The sequence below is a fragment of the Sorex fumeus genome, unplaced genomic scaffold (genome assembly GCF_029834395.1).
Source record: "Sorex fumeus unplaced genomic scaffold, SorFum_2.1 ptg000072l, whole genome shotgun sequence".
In the NCBI taxonomy this organism is placed as follows: Eukaryota; Metazoa; Chordata; class Mammalia; order Eulipotyphla; family Soricidae; genus Sorex; species Sorex fumeus.
This window is the reverse complement of record NW_026606129.1, coordinates 1,344,232-1,365,729: the sequence shown is the minus strand read 5'-3', so window position 1 is coordinate 1,365,729 and position 21,498 is coordinate 1,344,232. Positions and strand designations below refer to the sequence as shown.

At 58.0% G+C, this 21,498-nt stretch overlaps 1 protein-coding gene across 1 annotated transcript in view; it reads left to right on the top strand.

Moving 5' to 3' along the window:
* The window catches only part of LOC130037421 (E3 ubiquitin-protein ligase PDZRN3-like), a 97,199-nt gene extending 76,520 nt beyond the window's left edge, over window positions 1-20,679 (top strand). The window contains exons 6-13 of the mRNA XM_056129263.1: window positions 6,780-7,009; window positions 7,947-8,034; window positions 15,126-15,224; window positions 15,930-15,992; window positions 16,828-16,929; window positions 18,114-18,230; window positions 18,696-19,254; window positions 19,303-20,679. Coding sequence (XP_055985238.1) covers window positions 6,780-7,009; window positions 7,947-8,034; window positions 15,126-15,224; window positions 15,930-15,992; window positions 16,828-16,929; window positions 18,114-18,230; window positions 18,696-19,254; window positions 19,303-19,910 — 1,866 coding nt within the window. The 3' untranslated portion in view covers window positions 19,911-20,679. The remainder of the gene's footprint in view (window positions 1-6,779; window positions 7,010-7,946; window positions 8,035-15,125; window positions 15,225-15,929; window positions 15,993-16,827; window positions 16,930-18,113; window positions 18,231-18,695; window positions 19,255-19,302) is intronic.
* The last annotated feature ends 819 nt before the right edge of the window (window positions 20,680-21,498 follow it).

Here is a 21,498-nt window from a genome sequence, read left to right as displayed (position 1 = left end):
CGAGTTGGCCCCTGATAACCCGCGTGGGCCGTGCCCTGAAGCGGGGTCTAGAAGCGCCAGGACAGAATGCCCAGAATGCAGCAGCCCAGTGTCCGTGCCCAGGCTCCAGCGTCTGTCCCCAGGAGCCAGGGTCTGTGCCGGTGCCTTCCGCTGCTCTTCCCAGAGGCACAGGAACTGCGCCCGCCCGCCCGCCTGCCACAGTGCCACCCCTGCCTGCCCAGTAGAGAGCCGTGTTCTCTTTGCTCAGCCCCGGAGCAGACTACACGTCGGAAATGCACAAAGATAGCAGGTCGGCAAATGAGAAAAGACTTTTTGATCCAACCCAAATCAGGGCTTGAAACCTTTCACTTTTCTGTGCCGTTTCTTATCATCGGAAGCTTCCTATGGAGGCTCGGCTTTAATTAGTTGGAAAATGGAGGTGTGATATTTTAGAGTGAAAACACTGCCTGTGTTTAATTAAATTAACCCTATAAAAGTTGGCTTTTCACCAGGGGCATAATGTGCAGTCGTGTGAATCTGAAATGGCACCAGGCCTCTCTGCAGAGGCTGTTGGTGTGACTGTGACCTGCTCATAGCAGACGCCACTTGTCGCCCTGCGGGGACGATCTGCTTCCTAAGGGGGGGCTTGGTACGTCTTGCGCTTTTGCTGATGCAGCCTTGGCCTGTAACAGTAGGCAGGGTTCAGGCATGGTCTTCTAAATGCAACCGTAGTCCCTTGCCCGTGAAATCCTGGACTCCCGGTATCTCCCTGCGCTTATATCTCCAATATTCCTGATACACCTCCTTGCCCTGGGACACCCCTCTTCTGTTCTTAGACTCCACAAGTTCGTCTGTTTCATCATTTACTTCATGGACCTCAGTGACCACCGTAGTGGGGTCACCGTTCGTGTTTCTCCACCTGACTCATTTCACCGAGACGAGCCCCTCTCCCTGTCGGATTGCGCTCGGCAGTGCTCTGTCGGTGAAGGCTGAGCAGGGGTGCGGCGTGGTTAGCTGCCACTTCTCTGTGCCTCCGTCCCTGGGCACTCGAGTGTTTGTGGTTCGTGGCTGTTGTAAATGCTGCTGCAGTGAACAGGGTGCTTGCAGCTCTTCAAATTATTCCAGTGGTTGCCCTGAAGAGGTCACAGGCTATTTCGAGTCGTGATTTTCTGAGACATCTCTATCCTGCTTCCACACAGGACAGACCAATCTACACTCCCTCTCGGGTCCCCTCCTCCTCCACATCTTTGTCCACGCTTGTTTCTTGTCATCTGGAAAATAGCCATTCATCGTGCAGGGGTGAGGGGATGTCTTAGAAGGTTTAGATTTTGCATTTCCTGATACTAAGAGAGATGAAGGTTGGCCGTCTGCGTGTCTTTGGAGAAGGGTCTGTTCAAATTTAAGTGGGTCGTTTGATTTTGTTGCCGTTGACGTGCTTGGGTTTGATGTAGTTTGGACATTAGCCCTGCTGGAGGGGATATTCTCATTCAGTGAGATGTCTCTTTGTTTTGGTGCGGGCGCCTTCTTTGTGCTGAAGCACTGTAAACAAACACTGTCCTCCCGTTGTTCATGGATTTGCTCGAGCGGGCCCAGTAATGCCTCCGTCGTGAGACTTGTTGTTACTGTGTTTGGCATATCGAGTACGTCACGGGGAGCTTGCCAGGCTTTGCCATGAGGGTGAGATACTCTCGGTAGCTTGCCGGGCTCTCCGAGAGGGGTGGAGGAATCGAACCAGGCTTGGCCCGGCTGGCTGCGCTAAAGGCAGACACCCCACTGCGGTGCTATCGCTCCAGCCCTTGAAGCGCTGTAGTTGTGTATAGTGTCGTTGCATATAATGCCATCCCTTTGTTTTTGCTTCTGTGTCTCCTTGTTGCAGCCCAGTCCTTGGAGGTATCCGTGAAGCCCTTGTTGGTTGTGTCTGTGCTCTTCTAAGTAGTCTAAGGTTTCGTTTTTCACATCCAGGGTGTTAATCCATTTTGAATGAATTTGGTATAAGGATGTCGTCTAGTTTCATTCACTCACTGGTGCCTGTCCTGTTTTGCGGGCATCGTCAGAGAAACTATTCCCTCTGCATCACGTTCTTGGCTCCGTGGTCCTACATTTGTTGTACAGGAAAGTGCGGGGCCGTTTCTGGGCTGAGAGTTCTCTCTGCTCATCTGTACCCTGACTCCAGACCCTCACTGCTCTGGCGTGATGTCAGAATGAGGTCTTGTTTTTAATTCTTCCTTCTCAGAATTGTTTAGACCTGGAGGCCTTCTGTATTTCCAAATAAACTTTATGATAACTTGTTCTGTTCGGTAAAGAATACTTTGGGTTTTGACGGGGGTTTGGAGCTGCATGTTGTAGGTGATCTGGTCGTTGCTGGATGCGTTGGCAAACCTGCTTTCTCTCCACCTCTCTTACTTCTTCAGTGTCCGGTTTTATTTTTATGTTTTATTTTACTTTTGGTTTGGGGCTACACCCAATGATTCTCAGGGATTTTTCCTGTCTCTGATATCAGGAATTACTCTGTCAGTGCTCTGGGGACCATCTGGGGTTTCGGGGATCAAGCCCAGGTCGACTGCATGCAAGGCAGGTGCCGCACGTCTGTGCTCTCGCCCCGGCCCCAGTTTTAGAAGAATCTGGTCTGGCCTGCTTACACTATGCTGGAGCGTGGAAAACTTTCTGGATCCCATTGTTAAAGTTCACATTGAAGGTCGGGGGAGCTACCTCCCTGGCAGTGTTTCTAGGAGAGTTAGAGACTGAGGCTCTCTGGGCCTGGGCCTTGTTCTGGGCTAAACAAGCTGCCTTTGGGCGCCTGCTGGTCACTTTGGCCGGCCTAGACCCTCTGCAGAAGTCGTGGTGGAGTGCTGCCCTTCCTCCTCTGCTCTGACCGTTCTTCATGAGGCTGTGTCCTGCGTCCCTTTTCCCCCTGAAAACCCTGAGTGTAAACCACTGAGCAGCCTCAGGAGTCAGTGAATTCATCCTGTACACTCTCTCACACACTCTCTCTCTCTCTCTCTCACACACACACACACTCTCACACACACACACACACACTCTCTCTCTGACGCACACACACATTCTCTCTCTGACACACACACACACACTCTGACACACACACTCTCACACACTTACACATACACACACTCACACACAGTCTCTCACGCACACTCTCTCACACACTCCCACACACACTCTGACACACACACCACTCTCGCACACACACACACTCTCACACTCACACAGTCTCTGACACACACTCATACATACACACTCTCACACACAGTCTCTCACACTCTCTCACACATACACACTCTCTCTGACGCACACAGACTCTCACACACACACTCTCATACACAGACTCTTTCACATACACATTCTTTCTCACACACTCTCATACACTCTCACACACTCTCTCTCTCACACACACACATGCTCTCTCTCACATACTCTCTCACACACTCTCACATACTCTCTCTCACACACACACAAAAACACATGCTCTCTCTCTCTCTCACACACACACACACTGGGTCCAAGTGAGCTCTACACACACACACACACACACACACACACACACAGAGGCCCCAGCAGCTCTGTGCTGGTCCTAGCAGGCCACACAAACACGGGAGCAGTAAGGGAACAACCCACCCTTAGCAACTATCAGGCGCCTGCATCTCCTTTCGAGCCATTGTTTTTGTTGGTTTTTCTTCTTGGTTTCTGGGCCACACCTGGTGATGCTCAGGGATCACTCCAGGAGGTATCAGGACTCCAGGGGTGCAGGGGATCGATCCTGGGTCAGCCGTATGCACGGAAAGTGCCTGCCTGTTGTCCCCTCTCTCCGGGCCAGGCCGCCATGCTTGTGCAGGAAGTTTGGCTTGCCACAAACTGACGTGACTTTCACCATAATTTCACCCCGGTCCCTGGGGACCAGCCAGAGCCTTAGGTGAATAACTTGGACACTTAATTTATAATAAAGTCTGCAATCAGCACTTCTTATTCCAAAACATTCCATTTACTTGGTTTTAGAGCTGCATAAACTGTTTTAAAAGCAATCTGCTCAATTGGCCAAGTTAATGATACTTAATTCACCCAGGCTGAACGTCACTGCACAGCCAGAGCTCTGTCACTGCCGGCGTCGCTGCTCAGTCATAGGGGCGTGTGGCTCGCGGGCACACAGAGCAGGGTCTCTCAGCCGGCTCGACCGGCACCCAAGGTCTGGGTGCTGTGCAAAATGTGTCGTGTGCAGAGGGTGTCTCGAAGGGAATCTGACGGCAGGACAGATCCGCCAGGGCCACAGCCTCCCACCTTGTTGCCGTCTTCTAGAAAAAGGGATGATGCCTGAAATACTCCTCGAGACTCATGGAGACTCATGGAGCGGGAGGTTCTGGCCCTTCAGCTGCACTGGCCACTGCAAGAGTCCCCTCTCCAGGGACTGGCAGGTAGCCGGGGACAAGAGCGGGGCAGCACGCGCCCTTGGCTCTCCAGAACATGGAGTCCCGCCGAGCTCCCTGGAGCCCCCCACAGTGCCGGGCTCTTAGGAACGGTAGGGCTGCAGTGAGGCTGGGCTGGCCGGCCTCTCAGCAAGCTACTGGGATTGCATTTGCACAGAGACAAGGAGACTCAGCAAGGCAACTGCCCAGAGCCAGACCCCTCAGTGGCCTGACCACAGCCCGTGTGCGCCCCGCCCCTGGCGACGGGAGACGGAAGGACTCCTTAGCTCCCCCAGTGAGCAGACACCAGCCCTGCCTGGTCAAACGCCTTGTGGGACCCAGCCAGGAGCAGCGATGCCTCTCCTAGGACCTGCCCTGGGCTTCACCACCCCCCTCTGCGCCCTGCCCAGGAGAGGCCACCACGTGTTGTATAAGCAGTGGACAGTGATGCCACCACGGGATCGCTGGGCTCCGTACCACATGCTGCAGACCAGCTGCTGGGCTGCGCGTCCTGGGGGCCAGCCTGGCCCTCTCGGAACATTTGCTCCGGACCCAGCCCTGCTCCTGCTGCGGCCCCTCCCCCGACCTGCGGGGCGGGAAGCCGCGTGGAAAGAGGTTGCTAGAAGCGAGTCCAGCGGCTGCTGAGTTCTGCAGATAGTGATGTCGGGAGATGCATGCGTCTGCGAGCAGGTCCGATTTCTGGAGGGGAAGGTGCTGGCTCAGCCACACGCCTGCTCCCTGGGCGGTCACGGCATCGGTGGCTCAAGTCCTTGTTCCGCCCACAGCTCCCCTGTGATGCAAGTAAATTGCTTAAGTGGCTGAATCCAAATCATTAATAATCTCCACTGGCTGATTCATTTGGGCTTCATTAGGAGGGAGGAATACAGCTTCTCTTCCTCAGCCCAACAGCTGTTTACAAGGCCTCGTGCCCAAGAGTGCGGGTCCCTGGGGGGCTGGCAGGGGGCTCAGCACGAGGCCGGGAGGCAGCTGCAGACTTGGTGTCTCGCCGCTGGGCAGAGCCCGGCCAGCGCTGCCTCCTCTCACGGGCGGGCTGGGGCAAAACCACTCAGCTTGTGTGTTAAAACCGGGGCATCTGAGCCGGGTCCAACTCCAGGAAACCAAGTTCAGTGCTGTGGAAACACATGCGCACGGGAGCAGAGAGAGCCGCGGTGCAGCTGACCTGCACCCTCGTTTTCCCTTTGACCCAGGAAGAGCTGCTGCAGTCTCAGGGTGAGCGACCCGTGCACCCGTCCCAGCTCGGGACACGGCCACTCGCTCTGCTGCACGGGTGGGGACTTGGACAGCAACGGGGCTTCCCGGTAGCCCGCAGTGACCCCCTCTAGACAAGCCTGCTGTGTTTTGTCTGTGGCTCTCTCTGGAAGAGCTCTGCTTGATTTCTTTGGATGTCGATTAAGGAGGTCCTGGTTAACGTGCAGAGTAGCACGGCAGCACTGTTCATCGGTTTGCTCGAGCGGGCACCAGGAACGTCTCACAACAAATTGTGAGACTTGTTACTGTTCTTGGCGTCTCAGGGAGCTTGCCAGGCTCTGCCATGCGGTTGGGATACTCTCAGTAGCTTGCTGGGCTCTCTGAGAGGGACAGAGGAATCAAACCCAGGTCGGCCGCGTGCAAGGCAAACGCCCTTCCCGCTGTGCTGTCGCTCCAGCCCAAATGTGCAGAGTAGCCGGGAGAATGCGTGTCGTTCACTCAGAGTGGAGGAGGAAGCCGCAGCTTCTCAGCTTGGCGTGAGAGCCTTGAGGGGCCCTTCACCTGGTCCCTCGGCAGCGGGGTGCCCTGTGGCACGGGGTCGGGCCATGCCACAGCCTCAGCTGTTACGCTCCCCACAGCCGGGCACCGGCTCTGCTTCCACAGGCTTGTTTGTTTTTGAAGGTGCTGCCAGGGCCGGGGGAGGGGGGTGCGGGGGGGGGGGGGGGTGGCGGCCCAGAGGGCTGAAATGCAGGCACCAGGCTCTGAGTCTCACCTGCGGCTTCGCATGTCCCCTGAGCACTCCCAGGGGTCCCTGCTGGCCCCGCGCTGTCACCGTTCCCATCCCAGAGCCACCAGGCCCCAAGCTCCCCCGGCCTGCTGGCAGTGGCCTATGGGTTTCCTGAGTGCTTCTCGGGACAAAAGGTAACTTCCTGTCACTTCCGTAGAAGGAAAACTCGGGCCTCTAGCCCCGAACTGGAAAGGGCCCACCAGGAAGAGACAAACCTGCAGTCCCCACCACTGCCTGCTGTGCTTCCAGAGCCCAGACTCCCAGCGGGGACCTGATTTCGTGCCAGATCGTGTAGCCCTGCCCCGTCAGAGCCCCTGCCCACGGCGGCCACTCTCCCTGTGCCCGTCTCTGTACCTGCTCGCGCGGTGACCTGTGCCATGTCCCCACAGGTGAACGGCAAAGACTTGTCCAGAGCCACTCATGACCAGGCTGTAGAGGCCTTCAAGACGGCCCAGGAGCCGATCGTGGTGCAGGTGCTGCGGAGAACCCCCCGTGCCAGGATGCTCCCGCCGACAGAGCACCAGCTGGTGGACGCGGGCACGCAGACGGACATCACTTTCCCGCACAGCTTGGCTCTCTGCAAGGTGCCGGGCCTGGACCCCTACCTCCTGCCAGACGAGTAAGTGGCAGAGGCAGCTCAGGGCACGGGCAGGCCAGCAGGAGGCGGGTTCTCCCCTCCCACAGGGAGCCCAAGACACGACGTCTGTGGTCTCCCTGCGAGCTGCCCACGTCCACTCTGCTGTTCAGAGGCCCAAGTTGGAGCCCCGAGGAGCCCTCTGCACGTGTCAGCTGCTCCATCACAGCCCAGAGCAGGTCCTCAGAGTCCGCTCTAGAGCAAAAGCACCTGTGTGCTGAGAGTGGTCTCAGCAAGAATATGGGTCACCAGCAGCGGCAGTGGGCAGGCAGGAGCCATGGGCAGGGATGGAAGGAGGGAGGGATCCTCCCTCCACGGCCCATGGCCACAGGAGGAGGAGTCTGGGTGCACAGGCCACTCTGGGGTCCTTCTCTCCAGGGTCTCCCACATAGGAGTCCCCTGTTGTGGCCGCCGTCCTCCATCAGTTCTGTCTGTGCACATGGGACTGGGGTCCCTGTGGTCCCCGGGGTCACTGGCACCTCACGTCCCGACTGGTGTCCTCTGGGGTGATCATCCCCACCTCCTGGGCTTGCCAGGCTGACTAAACTGTGTCAGTTCTCCGAGCATCCCAAGAAGGCATATTCCGATTCAGGGTCTGACATCTTTTAGACAGGAGGCAGAGGGGTCTTTTCTGAGGGAGGCAGGGTGAGGCCAGCTGGGTGCACAGGTCCTATACTCTGAGGCTGCGGTCGCCCTGCCCGCCTCCTCAGTCAGGGTCTTTGGTCCCAGATCCCCTCTGGTCCTTCCCCTCAGGCACCCAACAGAACCAGGAGCACAGCCCAGTGGCTGCAGCTCATGGCCCTGGGGCCACCCGGCTGGAGCGCCCGATAGGGACCAGGTGATGCAGCCACGAAGCCTGGCGGATGGGTGATGGGCGACGCACCGCACACCTGCCTGGCCCTGACCTCTCTCTCTGTTCCAGGCACCCCTCGGCGCATGAGTACTACGACCCTAACGACTACCTCGGGGGCCTCCCGCAGGAGCTGGACAGGGAGGAGCTGGAGCTGGAGGTAGGATTGGTGCCGCCCTGCGGAGGTACCGGGTTCTGTGTGTGCTCCCTGGAGGGGCGGGGGTTGTTCTCCCAACAGCTCTGAGCAGCCACTTCCCAAGGCAGGCGGTGGCGGGTGTCACCTACCCCACAGGAAGGAGTGGTGGTCTCTCCACGAGCCAAAGCCTGCATGTCCCTAGATTGGAAGTCGTCCCCTGACCCAAGCTGCCACGCTGCTCGAAGGCAGACGTCCCTCAACCACGTGGATGCGTGCCGGGGTCCCAGTCCATTGCTAGAAGGTTTCCCAAAGTGATCGTGAAGAAACAATTTTATGGCTTGACTTAAGTGTTATTTGAGGCTGGGTGTGACTTAGGACTCCAGCTGTGCGATCACTTATAAGTATTGAAACATGTAAAAGTTTATCCTGCTCACCGAGGTTTTTTATTCCCTGGAATAGGAAGATAGAAAACCCTGAGGAAACAGCCTTGCATTTCCATGTGTATCCCCAAACATGCAATGGCATACTCCAAACACTCACAGGGAGTGGAGGGTGGTGCCTTCGGAAGCGCCAGGGTGCCCAAGGGTCCCTGACACGCCAGGCCCACAAGGGGCCCCACCCTTGGCGTTCTGAGCATGGACAGAGCCTCTGGGATGCGTCTGTCTGTGACTCTCCCGGAAATATGTTCCCTGCATACCTTCAAAGCTACCCGAGTCTTTGTTCCAAAACAGCCCCTAGCAGTGGTGGTTCGGGGGAGAAGGCGCGAGGGTCACCTGTACCCAAGCTCAGCTTTGGGTTTTAAACATTACTTTTCTTACTCCCACTATAAAATCTGCCGCTGACCACGGACTGAATCCCTGTCACCCCAGCGCTGCAGGGGGCACACGCGTACCCTTTGGAGAGCCCCTCGTGGTACGCTGTGCCCTACCACCAGACTTGCTTGTCCCCAGCAGCAGGTGACCTGCTCAGACAGCGCCTGAGTCAGGCCCCAGCGCTGTCCGAGTGGCGCCAGGATCAGGCAGGCCGGGGGTGGTCAGCTTTCTTTCCTCAGGGACTCCTGGGATCTGCCTGTCAGCCTGGGCGCTCCAAGTGGAAGGACTCCTGGCAGGGTCTTCCCAACTCTTCCACCTGCAGAATGCCCTGTGACTACATCCTGGTACCGTGTCCGGGCCCAGAGTGCTCCGGAATGCTTTTGGACAGTTCTGTGGAGTTCCCTAGAGTACTGCTTCTGTGTCACCAATATTCACCTGGCATCATAGTCTTTGAATCATCTTTAAAATGCTCTTGACCACAGAAGCTAGGTTTAGTGTGGAACCTTTGGCGGTCTCCCATGTCTGGCTGCCTCTGACGTCTTAGCGGTTCGGGGTTCCATTTCCAGCCCTTGAACCACTGGTGGGCACCATGGCTCTCCCTGGAAAGGGGTTTCTGCCTGGCAGTTGCCACGTGGTCCTGCTCTGAGTGACCCCTCTGCAGTGGTCTTGTGTCTGAATGCCCTGGGTTGTTGGTCTGTTTCACCTTCAGTCATCTCTGACTCCCGGTCAAATTTATTTGAGTGCAAACGCTCCCTTCCTGCCTCAAGCAGCATCTGCGGCATGAATGGCCTCTGAGCCTGGGATGGCTCCACCCTGCCTCCCGCAGCCTCCGGCAGACTCCTCTCCTGAGAGCTGCGTTGCTCGATGCAGGAGCGCGTTGCCTTCTGCCCGAGCTGCACCTCTCCACAGGACATGCTTTCACCCCGACCGCCTGGGACCACCTTGCCACTGCAGGTCCTGTGGGGTGTCACCCGTGGAGCCCGCCCCTCCCCCAGCGGCCACCTCCACCTTCCGTCCGGTACCACCATCCGGGCTGACACTGGGCCCGGACGCTCCTCTGCCTGCTGCCATCCAGGGCCTGGTGCCCAGCGGCGTGTGGAGAGTGAAGGCGTCAACGCCTTCTGGGACAGGGCAGCAAAATCAAGGAACTGTGGCTGAAGTGGCTGTTGTCAGGACTGGGGCAATAGTGCAGTAGGCCGGGCACTTGCCTGGATGCAGCAGAGCAGCGTCCAGTCCCCGGCTCTACCTGTGGTCCCCTACACACCAACACAGAGCTAGGAATAAGCCCTGAAACACAAAATAAAAATAAATAAAATCATCGAGTGTTTGGCGTTGAGGCTCAGAATCCGATGTACCAGGTGGAGCGGGCCTGGTTCTCCTGCTCGGGGAGCCTGTGTCCATCTGTCTTAGCCAAGCTGTCCAGCAGCTAAGCTGTCTTGGCTGTCCCTGTTTATCCTCCGGTCCATCTAGGCCGCAGGCAACAGGATCCCGGTGTGTGGGTGGGGGCTGTAACCAGACGAGACTGATCCTCATTCAGGCCAGGTGGAGGCTGGTGAAATCTTACCTGTGTCCCCCCCAGTGGGGGAGCCTTGGCACCCTCTCAGTTTCCAGGGCCATGCCGCGTCCGAGGCTTCCTGTGGTGCAGAATGGGGTGGAGTGTTGCATTTTGGGAATCACACATATAAAATTACAGACCCACTGAGAAGTTTCACTGGTGCGAAGTGACTTTCCACAACTACCGGCAAGGCTGACCATTTGACCATTTGACCACCATTATTTTGCCTTCCACTCTAGCTCATTTTTTTTTCAGTTTTGCTTGCTCTTGTTTTTTGGTTTTGCTTGTTTGCGTTTTGGTGTGGGGCCACGCTCACCAATGCTCAGGGGACCATACGGGATGCCAGGGGTCAAACCGAGGTCAACACATGCACGGCAAGCGCCCTGCCCACTGTACTATCTCGCCAGCCCCCGTTTGCTACCTTCTGTGAACAGCTATTAAGGTAGATTTCCGCTGGTGTGCTGCATTTTGAAAAAATCATCACCAGCCCTTAAGACTTCTCCCTCCCCCCTTCCTCCCCGCCAGCTCTGGTAAGCTCAGTGTCCACTGCTTATGATCGCCTTGTCACCTGCTCCGTTCCCTTAACAGCACAGACAGGCTGGTCATCCATCCAGTGCTGACCTCTCTCCTTCCGACTGACCTCACTGTGTAGCCTCTGGAGTCCCTTTCACTGCACTGGCCAGAGTTCCCTCCGGCAGAGGGACTGCATCCCGTTGTACGGCGGCCCGCGTGCCTTCATCCCGTCATCAGTGCAAGATGCTCTGTTGCTTCCGCTTTTCCACTATTGCAGGAAATACTGCGGTCAGCACTGAGTGGATTAATTGCGAAGGTGGTTTCACATTCTTCGAAATGATACTCAGAAGAGGGGCCGCTGTATAGATCATATAGTAATTCTATTTTATCTTCTTGAGGAAGAGATGAGGCATTTTCCAAAACCTGCACCGTTCAGGTTCCCACACGGTGCACACACCCACACAGATGCTTCTGCGTCTCTGCCACCGGGACCCACAGGGCATCTTACTCTGGTCTGACTTGCGTTTCCTGGGTCTCAGTGGCGATGACGAGCTCATCCTGATGCCTTCTGCATGTTCTGTCTGGAGACGTCCTCTCCCAATCTTCTGCCCAAGTTTTCAGTTGGGCTTCTTTGTAACATCCGTTCTTTTTCATTTGTTTGGTGCTCAGACTCCTGACTCTGTACTCTGGGTCCCCTCCTGGTAAGACTCGGGCTTGTGTGTGCCGGGATTGGAGCAGGCTGGTTGTACGCGAGACAAGCGCCCGGCCCACTGTTTGATCTCTCGGACCTCCGGAGAGCACATAAATTCTTGGGGTGCTTTGGTTATCGAACCTTAATCAAAAGTATGACATGTGAATACCTTTCTATTCAATAGGCGAAATCTTTTTTCAGTTTTTTAATTATTATTATTGAATCACCGTGGGATACAGTCACAAAGCTTTCATGATTGAATTTCAGTCATGCAGTGATTGAACACCCATCCCTCCAGCAGTGCCCATTCTCCACCACCAGTGTCCCCAGTAGCCCTCCCCCACCCCTGCCCACCCCTCTCCGTCTCTGTGGCAGGCACCTTCCTTCTTTCTCTCTCTCTCTCCTCCTGTCTGCCTTTTTAAAAGGTTTGTGGTCCAGAAGTGTTCGTTATTCTTCCCTTTGGCTGTTCTTTCATCTCAAACCGTCGTTTGGTTTCCTTTATTTCCTTGTCAGTGGAGTGGAATCCCCGAAGGGAGCTCTAACTCTGATTTCAGGGAATGTTTCAGCCATTCTACCTCCTGTGTATTTTGTGGTTTTAGTCCTTATATCTGTGACTCTAATCTTAATCAGTTGATATTTGTGTCCAGAGATGGAGCGTGTTCCAGCTTCACCCTCCTCGTGCATCTTTGCAGTTTGCCGGCAGAGTTTGTTGAGGAGACTCGATGGTATGCTTGTAGTTCATCTCTCATACCTTCAGTATCAAGGCTATGTTGGGCTTATTTCTGGGACTTTCGTTTTATTTCATTCATTTATCTGTTTATTTCTGATTCCATGAAGTTTTCACTACCATCAGTTTCCAGTACAGTGTGATTCAGGTGAATTGGCACCTCCGTTTTTTCCCCGAAGGATTGCAGGCCTGTTGGAGGTCTTTGTGATTCCATTATAAACCTTAATATTTTTTGGTTGTATGTCCTCAAAAGGGCTGGAGCGATAGCACAGCAGGCAGGGCATTTGCCTTGCACACAGCTGACCCGGGTTCCATTCCTCCATCCCTCTCGGAGAGCCCCGCAAGCTACCAAGAGTATCCCAACCACACGGCAGAGCCTGGCAAGCTCCCTGTGGCGTATTCGATATGCCAAACACAGTAACAAGTCTCACAATTTGTTTTGAGATGTTACTGGTGCCCACTTGAGCAAATCGACAAGCGATGGGAAGACGGTGCTACGTGTTCAAAAAACATGATTAGAATTTTTATTGGGGTTTCATTAAATTTACGTTGTTTGTGTTAGACGGACACAGTGGATGTATGGATTCAGTAAACCGTGTTGACGGACTCTGTTTCTCTGCCTCTGTCTCGCACCTTTGCCGTGTCAGTCCTTGTCGTGGTTTAGGTTGGTTACCCAGTGTTTCTGCTGTCGTGGCAGCTTGCGTCTCCACCGCCAGTGCCCCTGCCCTCGGCCCTCTGCTCACGGCTCTCGCGCCTCCAGCCAGCTGCTCCCAGGGGGAGTCTCCTTCCCTCCTCCCTGGCCATGACCCATGCCCAGGCAGCAGGACGTCCAGTGTCCAGCGCCTGAGCGTGCACGTCCACCCCCAGCAGCCCTGGCCAAGGCACGGAGCAGCCCCCCAGGTGAAGGGGACGTTTCCCTGCCCTCCCAGACAGGGCCCCTCCCTCCTCCTCCTGCCGCCATCGCCTTTGTCCAGGGGCTGTTTTCACGCACTGGAGGTGAGTCTGCGGCTCTGCCCTCCGCCTCCGTAGGTCCTGTCTGGCGTCTGGCAGTGACCCGGTCACCGAGACACACGCACTCTGGGCGGAGGCTCTCGCACTGCTGCTCTGAGGCCTGAGCTCTTCACTCAGCTCAGTCACGATGCTTCTTGCCAGCCTGTGCCTCGTGTAGGTGCAGTCGCTGCTGAGCTGGAGGGAGCACTTTTATTTTTATTAGTGAAACACCATGAGGTACAGTTGTGGACGTACAGATTTTTGTGCTTGGGTTTCAGTTATACAATGATCGAGTACCCATCCCTCCACCAGTGCCCATTCTCGACCACCAGTGATCCCAGTATCCCTCCCACCCCCATCCCCCCACTCCCCCGCCTCTGTGGCAGGGTATTCCCTTTTGTCCTCTCTCTCCTTTTGGGTGCTGTGGTTTGCCAAAGAGGCATTGAGTGGCAATCGCGTTCGGTCTATAGTCTACTTTCAGCATGCATTGGAGGGAGCACTTTATTTATTTTTTATTTATTTATTTATTTTGCTTTTTTGGCTTACACCTGGCAATACACAGGGGTTCCTCCTGGCTCTGCACTCAGGAGTTACTCCTGACGGTGCTCAGGGGACCATATGGAATGCTGGGAATCGAACCCGCGTTGGCCGTGTAAAAGGCAAATGCCCTATCCGCTGTGGTGTCTCTCCAGCCCCATGGAGGGAGCACTTTAAAGGAGCATTTCTGGCTTCAGTTCAACGCACCCTGTGGATCCAGTGGCACACCCCTGTTCCACGGCCAGCTGGATGCACCCTCCCGCGTGCCCTCAGTGCCGCTTAGCCAGAGGCCCCCACAGTGAGACCCTCCGCCCCTGCCTGTTGGTCGGGCTCCCGTGTGCGTCAGGGACCTGCCAGGGAGGCACCTCCCGCCCCTCCCACTGCAGCTCCCCCATCACCACGCCTGCTCCCCCCGTGCATGACCACAGGGGTTGTGCAGGCACCGTCGCTATGTGGTGGGCCTGGTGCTCCGGTCGCCCTTCGGCGGCGGCCTGGGCCCAGCCACAGCGGGGGTCTTCTGGACGCGGCTCCCGCCTGCTCCAGCGGAGTCTGCCCCTGCGTGCGGGAGGCACTTTCCGGAGTCAGACCCTCGGGCCGCTCAGGAAACCAGCCGAGTCTCTGCTTCTGCTCCTGTCCCGCCTTCACCCGACCCCTGCTGCCGCCTCGGTGCCTGCTTGTGCCACCGGCTGCTCGGCTCTGCCCTGCAGGGCCTGAGTCCGAGCTGCGGTTCCCCCTGGCCAGAGGCTCAGAGATCGTGCGCAGCCGGCTGTGAACAGGGAACTCGCAGGTCCCCTGGACGCACGCTCGCCTGCAGTGCCCCTGCCGAGTTCTCTTCCGTCCAAGCACTGGGGGCTCAAAGCTGACCTGGGGCTAAGGGTGTCCACGTCATCTGCTTGCAGGGCCTCTGACTGGACGTGCAGAGACCCCGGTGTGGCATGACCGAAGGGGCCGCCCTGGAAGCGTCAGACTGAAAGGGCTGCTGGTTTGGGAGGTGGGAATCGTCTTCTTGGTGGCAGATATTAACAAAGTGCTTTTTAAAAAGCCCTGCTCCACAGGCTTCGATGCTTAGTGAAATATGGGTGATTTTTCTTTGGTGGATCAATAAAATAACTATTTTCAAAATGACTTTCTATTGACTGAAAGGTCAGAAATGCCCTGGGCATTGGTCCCGGGCCAGAGTCGCTCTGCTGTCCATGGGCTCTCAGTGCAGACGAGCCGAGTCCGTCATGGGCTCCGCCAGGCCTAAGGCTGTGCCCCCCAGCCAGCTCACGGGCTCCTGTCTCTGTGCAGGAGGTGGACCTGTACCGCGCCAGCAGCCAGGACAAGCTGGGCCTTACCGTGTGTTACCGGACAGACGAAGAAGATGACCTGGGGATCTACATCAGCGAGGTGAGTGGCACTTCACTTCCTGGGCAGCCTCGGCCTCGGGCTGAGGGAAGTCCTGGGAAGAGAGCCCCCCCAGCCCAGACTTCTGCTCCCAGAATACAGGCCCCACTTGGCACACGGGCAGGCCTCAGTGACGCCATGGACCGCAGAGCAGAGCCACGTGGGGCTGTCGGCTCTGCTGTGGCGTCTGCATGTTTCTCCCTCCCTTCTTCCTCCGGATGGTTTCCTGGAGGTTCAGGTACAGCCGAAAGAACGCCACTCATCCTGTTCCTGCGGCCAGTTTCCGGTGGCCTCTATCTCTTGAGCATAGAAACCCAAGCCCCAGGAAATAAAACCCCATCTCTGTGGGACGAGCCATGGAATAAATCTAGCTATCAGACTTAGAATGACCCTTTCCCTGGTCTCTCCCAAGCTGGAACCCATCACACTGGCTTCGAGGGCGGCAGTTATTTTCCAGAAGTCCCTTAGCCCATGGCAGTCAATCAGGCTTCCCTCTGTTCTGCCGTCGCCTTGCTCTTCATGATGTAGCTGCCTCCCACTGTGGGGTGGGGGGTGGCTCCAGGATGAGGATGCGGTCCCTGCCCCTGTCTCTTGGCCAGACAGCCTCACTTCCGTGCAGGACCAGCTGCAGGGTGAGAGGGACAGCCGGACACAGTGCTGGGAGCATGCCATGTCCCTGCGTCAGTGCTGAGTTGCCCTGTTTTTCAGATCGACCCCAACAGCATTGCTGCCAAGGACGGACGCATCCGAGAAGGAGACCGAATCATCCAGGTAGGTGGACGGTGGCACCTCCCTGGAGAGCCGACTGGGACAGGGCAGGGGCTAGAAAAGGGGCCTTGGTTTGCCACACCGACTCACTGGGAATTGCACATTCTGATGACCAGTGAGGCCCCGTGGACAAGTCAGGCCCAGAATTTGCAGCTGTGAATTGGAATCACCCTCCTCATAGATTTCTCGGGGGCGGTCATTTTCCACCGAGTGTTTCAAGTTTGGTCTTGTCCTTAGTATAGGAACATCACTGGCGAAGTCAGTCACACGGAGAGGGGTTTGTAACTGGAGGATCTGCATCTCGTGGACCAGTTTTCTTACCCTGAGCTCGGTGGTTCTTTCAGATCCAGAGGAGAATTTCTGTTCTGCTCAGAGTGTGGGGCCCCTGTATCCTGCAGTCTCATGCCTGCTCCCCTCCCCTGCCTCACTGCTCACTCCCACTTCTGCAGCTCCTCCTGCCCGTGTGGAAGAAACACTGAACTCTGGTGACCTGCTTCTGCAGTTAGCCTGAGGCGAGCTGACGGGCAGGCCTGGAGCCCCCGCAGAGCTGCAGGGACAATCCTCACCCTCAAGTGCTAGGACAGTGCTGAGGGGACACCCAGGCGACTGCCCGAGCACCACGCCTCGTCCGGCTGGGGGGGCCCCTCCACTTGGCCCGTGGCGCTGCTCAGAAAGCCTTAGTGTCACAGCTGCTGGGGCCTGGGCCCCACACCCCCTGAGGCGGGGCCAGCCTCCCCTGGACAGCAGCCCAGTACCTGGAGGCGCTGTTCCTGCGGGGCCGGGGACCGGAGGCGTGGCTGCAGGCTGCAGTCTCACGCCGTGTTGGTCTGCTCCACAGATCAACGGGATTGAGGTACAAAATCGTGAAGAGGCCGTGGCTCTCCTCACCAGTGAGGAGAACAAGAACTTCTCCCTGCTGATCGCAAGACCTGAGCTGCAGGTGGGTCCCCGCCCCCGCCCCCGGCTTGCGGGCAGGGACCAAACCCCAGCCCTGCCTGGGCCTGCCTGGAGCCACTCAGGACTGGCAGCGATGCTCGCTCTGAAAGAGGAAGCCTGCCTGGGGTCACTCGGCCGATTCTGGCCCCCCTGGGAGGTGGGATGGTGGTCGCATGGCAGGCGCATGACACGGTTGTGATGACGGGAAGCAGGGAGCATCCGGACACGGCGCCTGTAGTGCCTGGCAGCCGGGGTGCTGGCCTGACTGGGACTTCCTGGGTCTGAGTCTGTCAGCGGGGCCCACACCACTGCCGGACAGCACCACGGACGACAGGAAATGGGCACCCACTCCAGACCCGTATCTCATCCCACACAGGCCAGCGCCATCGACGAGGGCCACCAGGCACACACACAGACATCACAAACATGTACGCACATGTGTGTGCACAACATGCGCTTACATGCCGAATACACACTCACAGCACACAGGCACATACCAGAGAGGCACGCGCTCCTACCACAAGCACACACCTGTACACACGTGCACAGACGCTTTGGAACCACCTCAGGGCCCTGCTCCGGAGAAGCCGCCTTTGTGGCTGTGCCCCTGACACTCTGGGACCTGGCGCTTGGGAGCCCCTGTAGGTGGCCCGGGGAGAGTTTTCATGAGGGTGAGCCTTCCTGTGATCTGCAGCCCTCGGCTTACCTGTTGGCTGCAGGCCATGCAGGCTGGGTGGCAGGCCCTCGGGTGTCAAGCACCTGAGCAGGACGGATGTGTTGGCCCCACGTGGCCTGAGTCATGGGGAGTCAGTGGCCACTTGCAGGCCAGACCTTCTCGGGGGCAAGCACCTGATTCCACTGTCGCCGTAGTGGTGATGCACAGGCCGAGGCCTGCTGGGCTTGAGCTCCTCCTCTGAGGTGCTGCAAGCAGCCTGACGGGGGGCCCGACCCCACACACGCACCGCACACACCTCAGTCAGCTTGTTTCGGGCAGACATGAAGGGCTCACGGCCTTGACCACCTGCCATCAGTCACCCCAGGAGTGCACCTCACCCCCAGGCTGGCAGAAGCTTCCAGAACTGCCTGTGGGTGAGACTGAGTCACTGGAGCTTCCCAGAGGAGTGGAGACGGGGGAGGGCCGTGGGGGACCTTGTCCCACTCACCCGCGTGCCGGCTGCTTCTCCCCAGCTGGACGAGGGCTGGCTGGACGAGGACAGGAATGACTTCCTGGACGACCTGCATCTTGATATGCTAGAGGAGCAGCACCAGCAGGCCATGCAGTTCACAGCCAGCCTGTTCCAGCAGGTACACATGACTCAACAGCAACCCCAGACTAAACCCCGGGCCCAGCTTGACCCTGACCCCAGCCCCAGCCCTGACCCCAACCCCAGCCTAAACCCAAACCCAACCCTAACCCCAACCCCAAGCCAACCCAGCCCGACCCGAGGGGGAAGCAGCCAGAGGAACAGGCCACTGTGTCTGGAGAAACGGAGGCAGTGCCCTGAGCAGTGCAGCAGGAGCCGGAGGTGGGCGTCAGGATGGAAACGAGCAGCACTGCAGGCCTCAGTCAGATCACAGAAACTCGTCCTGGGGCACCGGGTCTCGGTGGTGTGGCCGCCTGGCCGGGCTGGCGGTGCCCCCTCTGCTCTCCTCGGGCGGGTCGGGGCTGGACCTTTAGAAAGCGAGTGGGTTCGCTGCCTGGGGGTGGGCCCCCGGGATGCCGCGGGGCTCGCCAGGCCCGCGCGTCACCGCCCTGTGCTCCGCCCCCAGAAGAAGCACGAGGAGGACGGCGGCACCACCGACACGGCCACCATCCTCTCCACCCAGCACGAGAAGGACAGCGGCGTGGGGCGCACGGACGAGAGCACGCGCAACGACGAGAGCTCGGAGCCCGAGAACCACGGCGACGAGGCGCCCGCCGCCTCCCGGCTGACGTGCAGCCAGGACACGCTGGGCAGCGGCGACCTGCCGCTGAGCACCGAGTCCTTCGCGTCGGCCGACGGCGCCGAGCCGGACGAGCTGGGCATCCCCGCGGCCGAGTGCGAGCACTTCCGCCAGCTGCTGGAGCTCAAGTGCGGCCGGCTGCGGCCCGGCAGCCCGGCCGGCGGCCCCGCGGACGCGGACGCGGGCCGCAGCGAGCCCGAGAGCGTGGACCGCGAGCTGGAGCTGCTCAACGCCGAGCTGCGCAGCATCGAGCTGGAGTGCCTGAGCATCGTGCGCGCGCACCGGGCGCTGCAGCGCGAGCCGCTGGCCGACATCTGCGAGCTGCCCGAGAAGGCCGACCGCGACGGCCCGAGCGCCTGCCACGCGGGCGACGGCTGCCGCGGCGGCCCCGGGGACGCCGCCGCCGCCGCCGCCGCGCCGACCGCGCCGCCGCCGCCCGCCGCGCGCGCGCGCAGCCCCGCGCCGCGCTCGCCCTACCGGCACGCGCACATCCCGGCCCACGCGCGGCACTACCAGAGCTACATGCAGCTGGTGCAGCAGAAGTCGGCCGTGGAGTACGCGCACAGCCAGCTGAGCCTGGCCGCGGGCCCCGCCGAGCCGCGCCTCGAGTGGAAGGTGAAGGTGCGCAGCGACGGCTCGCGCTACATCACCAAGCGGCCCGTGCGCGACCGGCTGCTGCGCGAGCGCGCGCTGCGCATCCGCGAGGAGCGCAGCGGCCTGACCACGGACGACGACGCGGCCAGCGAGCTCAAGCTGGGCCGCTACTGGAGCAGGGAGGAGCGCAAGCAGCACGTGGCGCGCGCGCGCGAGCAGCGGCGCCGGCGCGAGCTGCTGCAGCAGAGCCGCCTGCAGGGCCCGCGCGAGCAGGACGAGCGGCGCGAGAGCAGCATCCTGGAGCTGAGCCACAAGAAGATGCTGCGGCGCCGCAACAAGCGCATCTTCGACAACTGGATGACCATCCAGGAGCTGCTGACGCACGGCGCCCGCTCCCCCGACGGCGCGCGCGCGCACGGCGCCTTCCTGTCGGTGACCACCGTGTGACGGCGGCCGCGGGCGCGCGGGCCGGGACGTTGGCGCGGGGGCGGCCACGCGGCTCTTCTCCAATCGCAGTCGTGCTTTTTTACTTGTTCCTTTTTACGGAAAGCCTTGAAATTTCAGCAAGATCTTTTATGCAGCAGAATTCCACAGAATAGTCGGTTTCAAGTATATTCATAGAAAGAACTTCAACACGCTTTTTTCTTTTTTGCCGGAACACGAATATAACCGCCAGTATGTATTTTTAATGGAACCTATTTTATAATGTTCCTTGGCTGGACGTGTTTTTATGAGTGACCGTTGATATTTTAGGTCAGCGTTTCCGACCCCGAACCACCGAGCAAGTGCGGCTCACCGTGTTTGTGATACGCAGAAACAAACCAGCAGTGTTTCGAGCTGGAATACAGACACAACATTTCCCCAGTTCAGATTCCCCAAGGAAAGGGTCAAGGTTTGGACAGAAAGCAGAGCCGGGTGCAGTTTTGTGGATGTGTCACGCACGTTGACAAATCCTGCCTCTCCCCGGGGAGTCTGCAAGCCCAGGTCCAGCTCCTGAGGAAGCCGGCTTGGGAATGTAAGGACTGAGTGTAGTGAACCTTGGGTTTGTAGATCGGAGGGTGCGACTCACCAGAAGGTTCACAACCTCGTGATTGCGTAGAAACATTAAGTAAGATGGCATTAAAATAAATTATTATTATTTTCTATTTGATATGTTTTAAAGTGACTCCTCATTTTGCAGTGGTGCCTATAAAATAAAAGCCTTTTGCAGTGTTGAGTGTCCTTGTGCTGCGTTGCCTGCTGCCTTGCGAGGGTTCGAGTCTTCAGGTCACACACCAGCCTCATTCTTCCTCAACCCAGACATGCCAGACTCACTGTATAGTCTAACCCAGCCTTGCAGAAAGCCTCCAGCTGCCCGGTGTCACCCAAGCAAGGAACGGTGAGAAAGTTTACCAGTGAAGGACCCATTTATAGTAAAATCTGCCCCATTTCCAGCGCCCTTTGCTGCCTGTCGGGAACACTGACCTCTCCTAGGTGCCCCTTGGGAGTTCACAGTAGAAGCGTTGCTGTATTCTTGTGCTGACTGGAATCATGCAAACAGCGGATGCCTAGACTCTTAGCAATGTCCTGACTCTTTGCTCTGTTACAGTTACAGTATCTACTGAGAAGTTGAACAAATGAAGGACAGGGCCAGGAAGGGTGTCCTGGAACCAGACATGGGGTTTCATCTCTGACGAGGCAGAGATGATCAGGGGTTCGGGCAGCTCTGACTGAGGGCTGTCAGCATCCCTCCCAGCCATCACTGGGGTCCAGGCTTTGTGACGGATCAAGTCACCATATTGTCATAGAACATGAGGCTGAGAGAGACGGGCACTCATTCCCCAGCTTACTCCTTTCCTCGCCCGGAAGGACTCGCTGCGTTGCTCTGAGCACCTCTCCAGGGGGTTCTGTAGGACATGGACCATCAGACGGTGGTTTCCAGAAATGTTGCATGTCCTGCAGCTGAAGAGACCCCGGGGCTCCCAGGACCAGTTTGTGTCCTGCATGCTCTGAGCCATCCCTTGCCGTCTCAGTTGCTGAGAACCACCACCAGCCA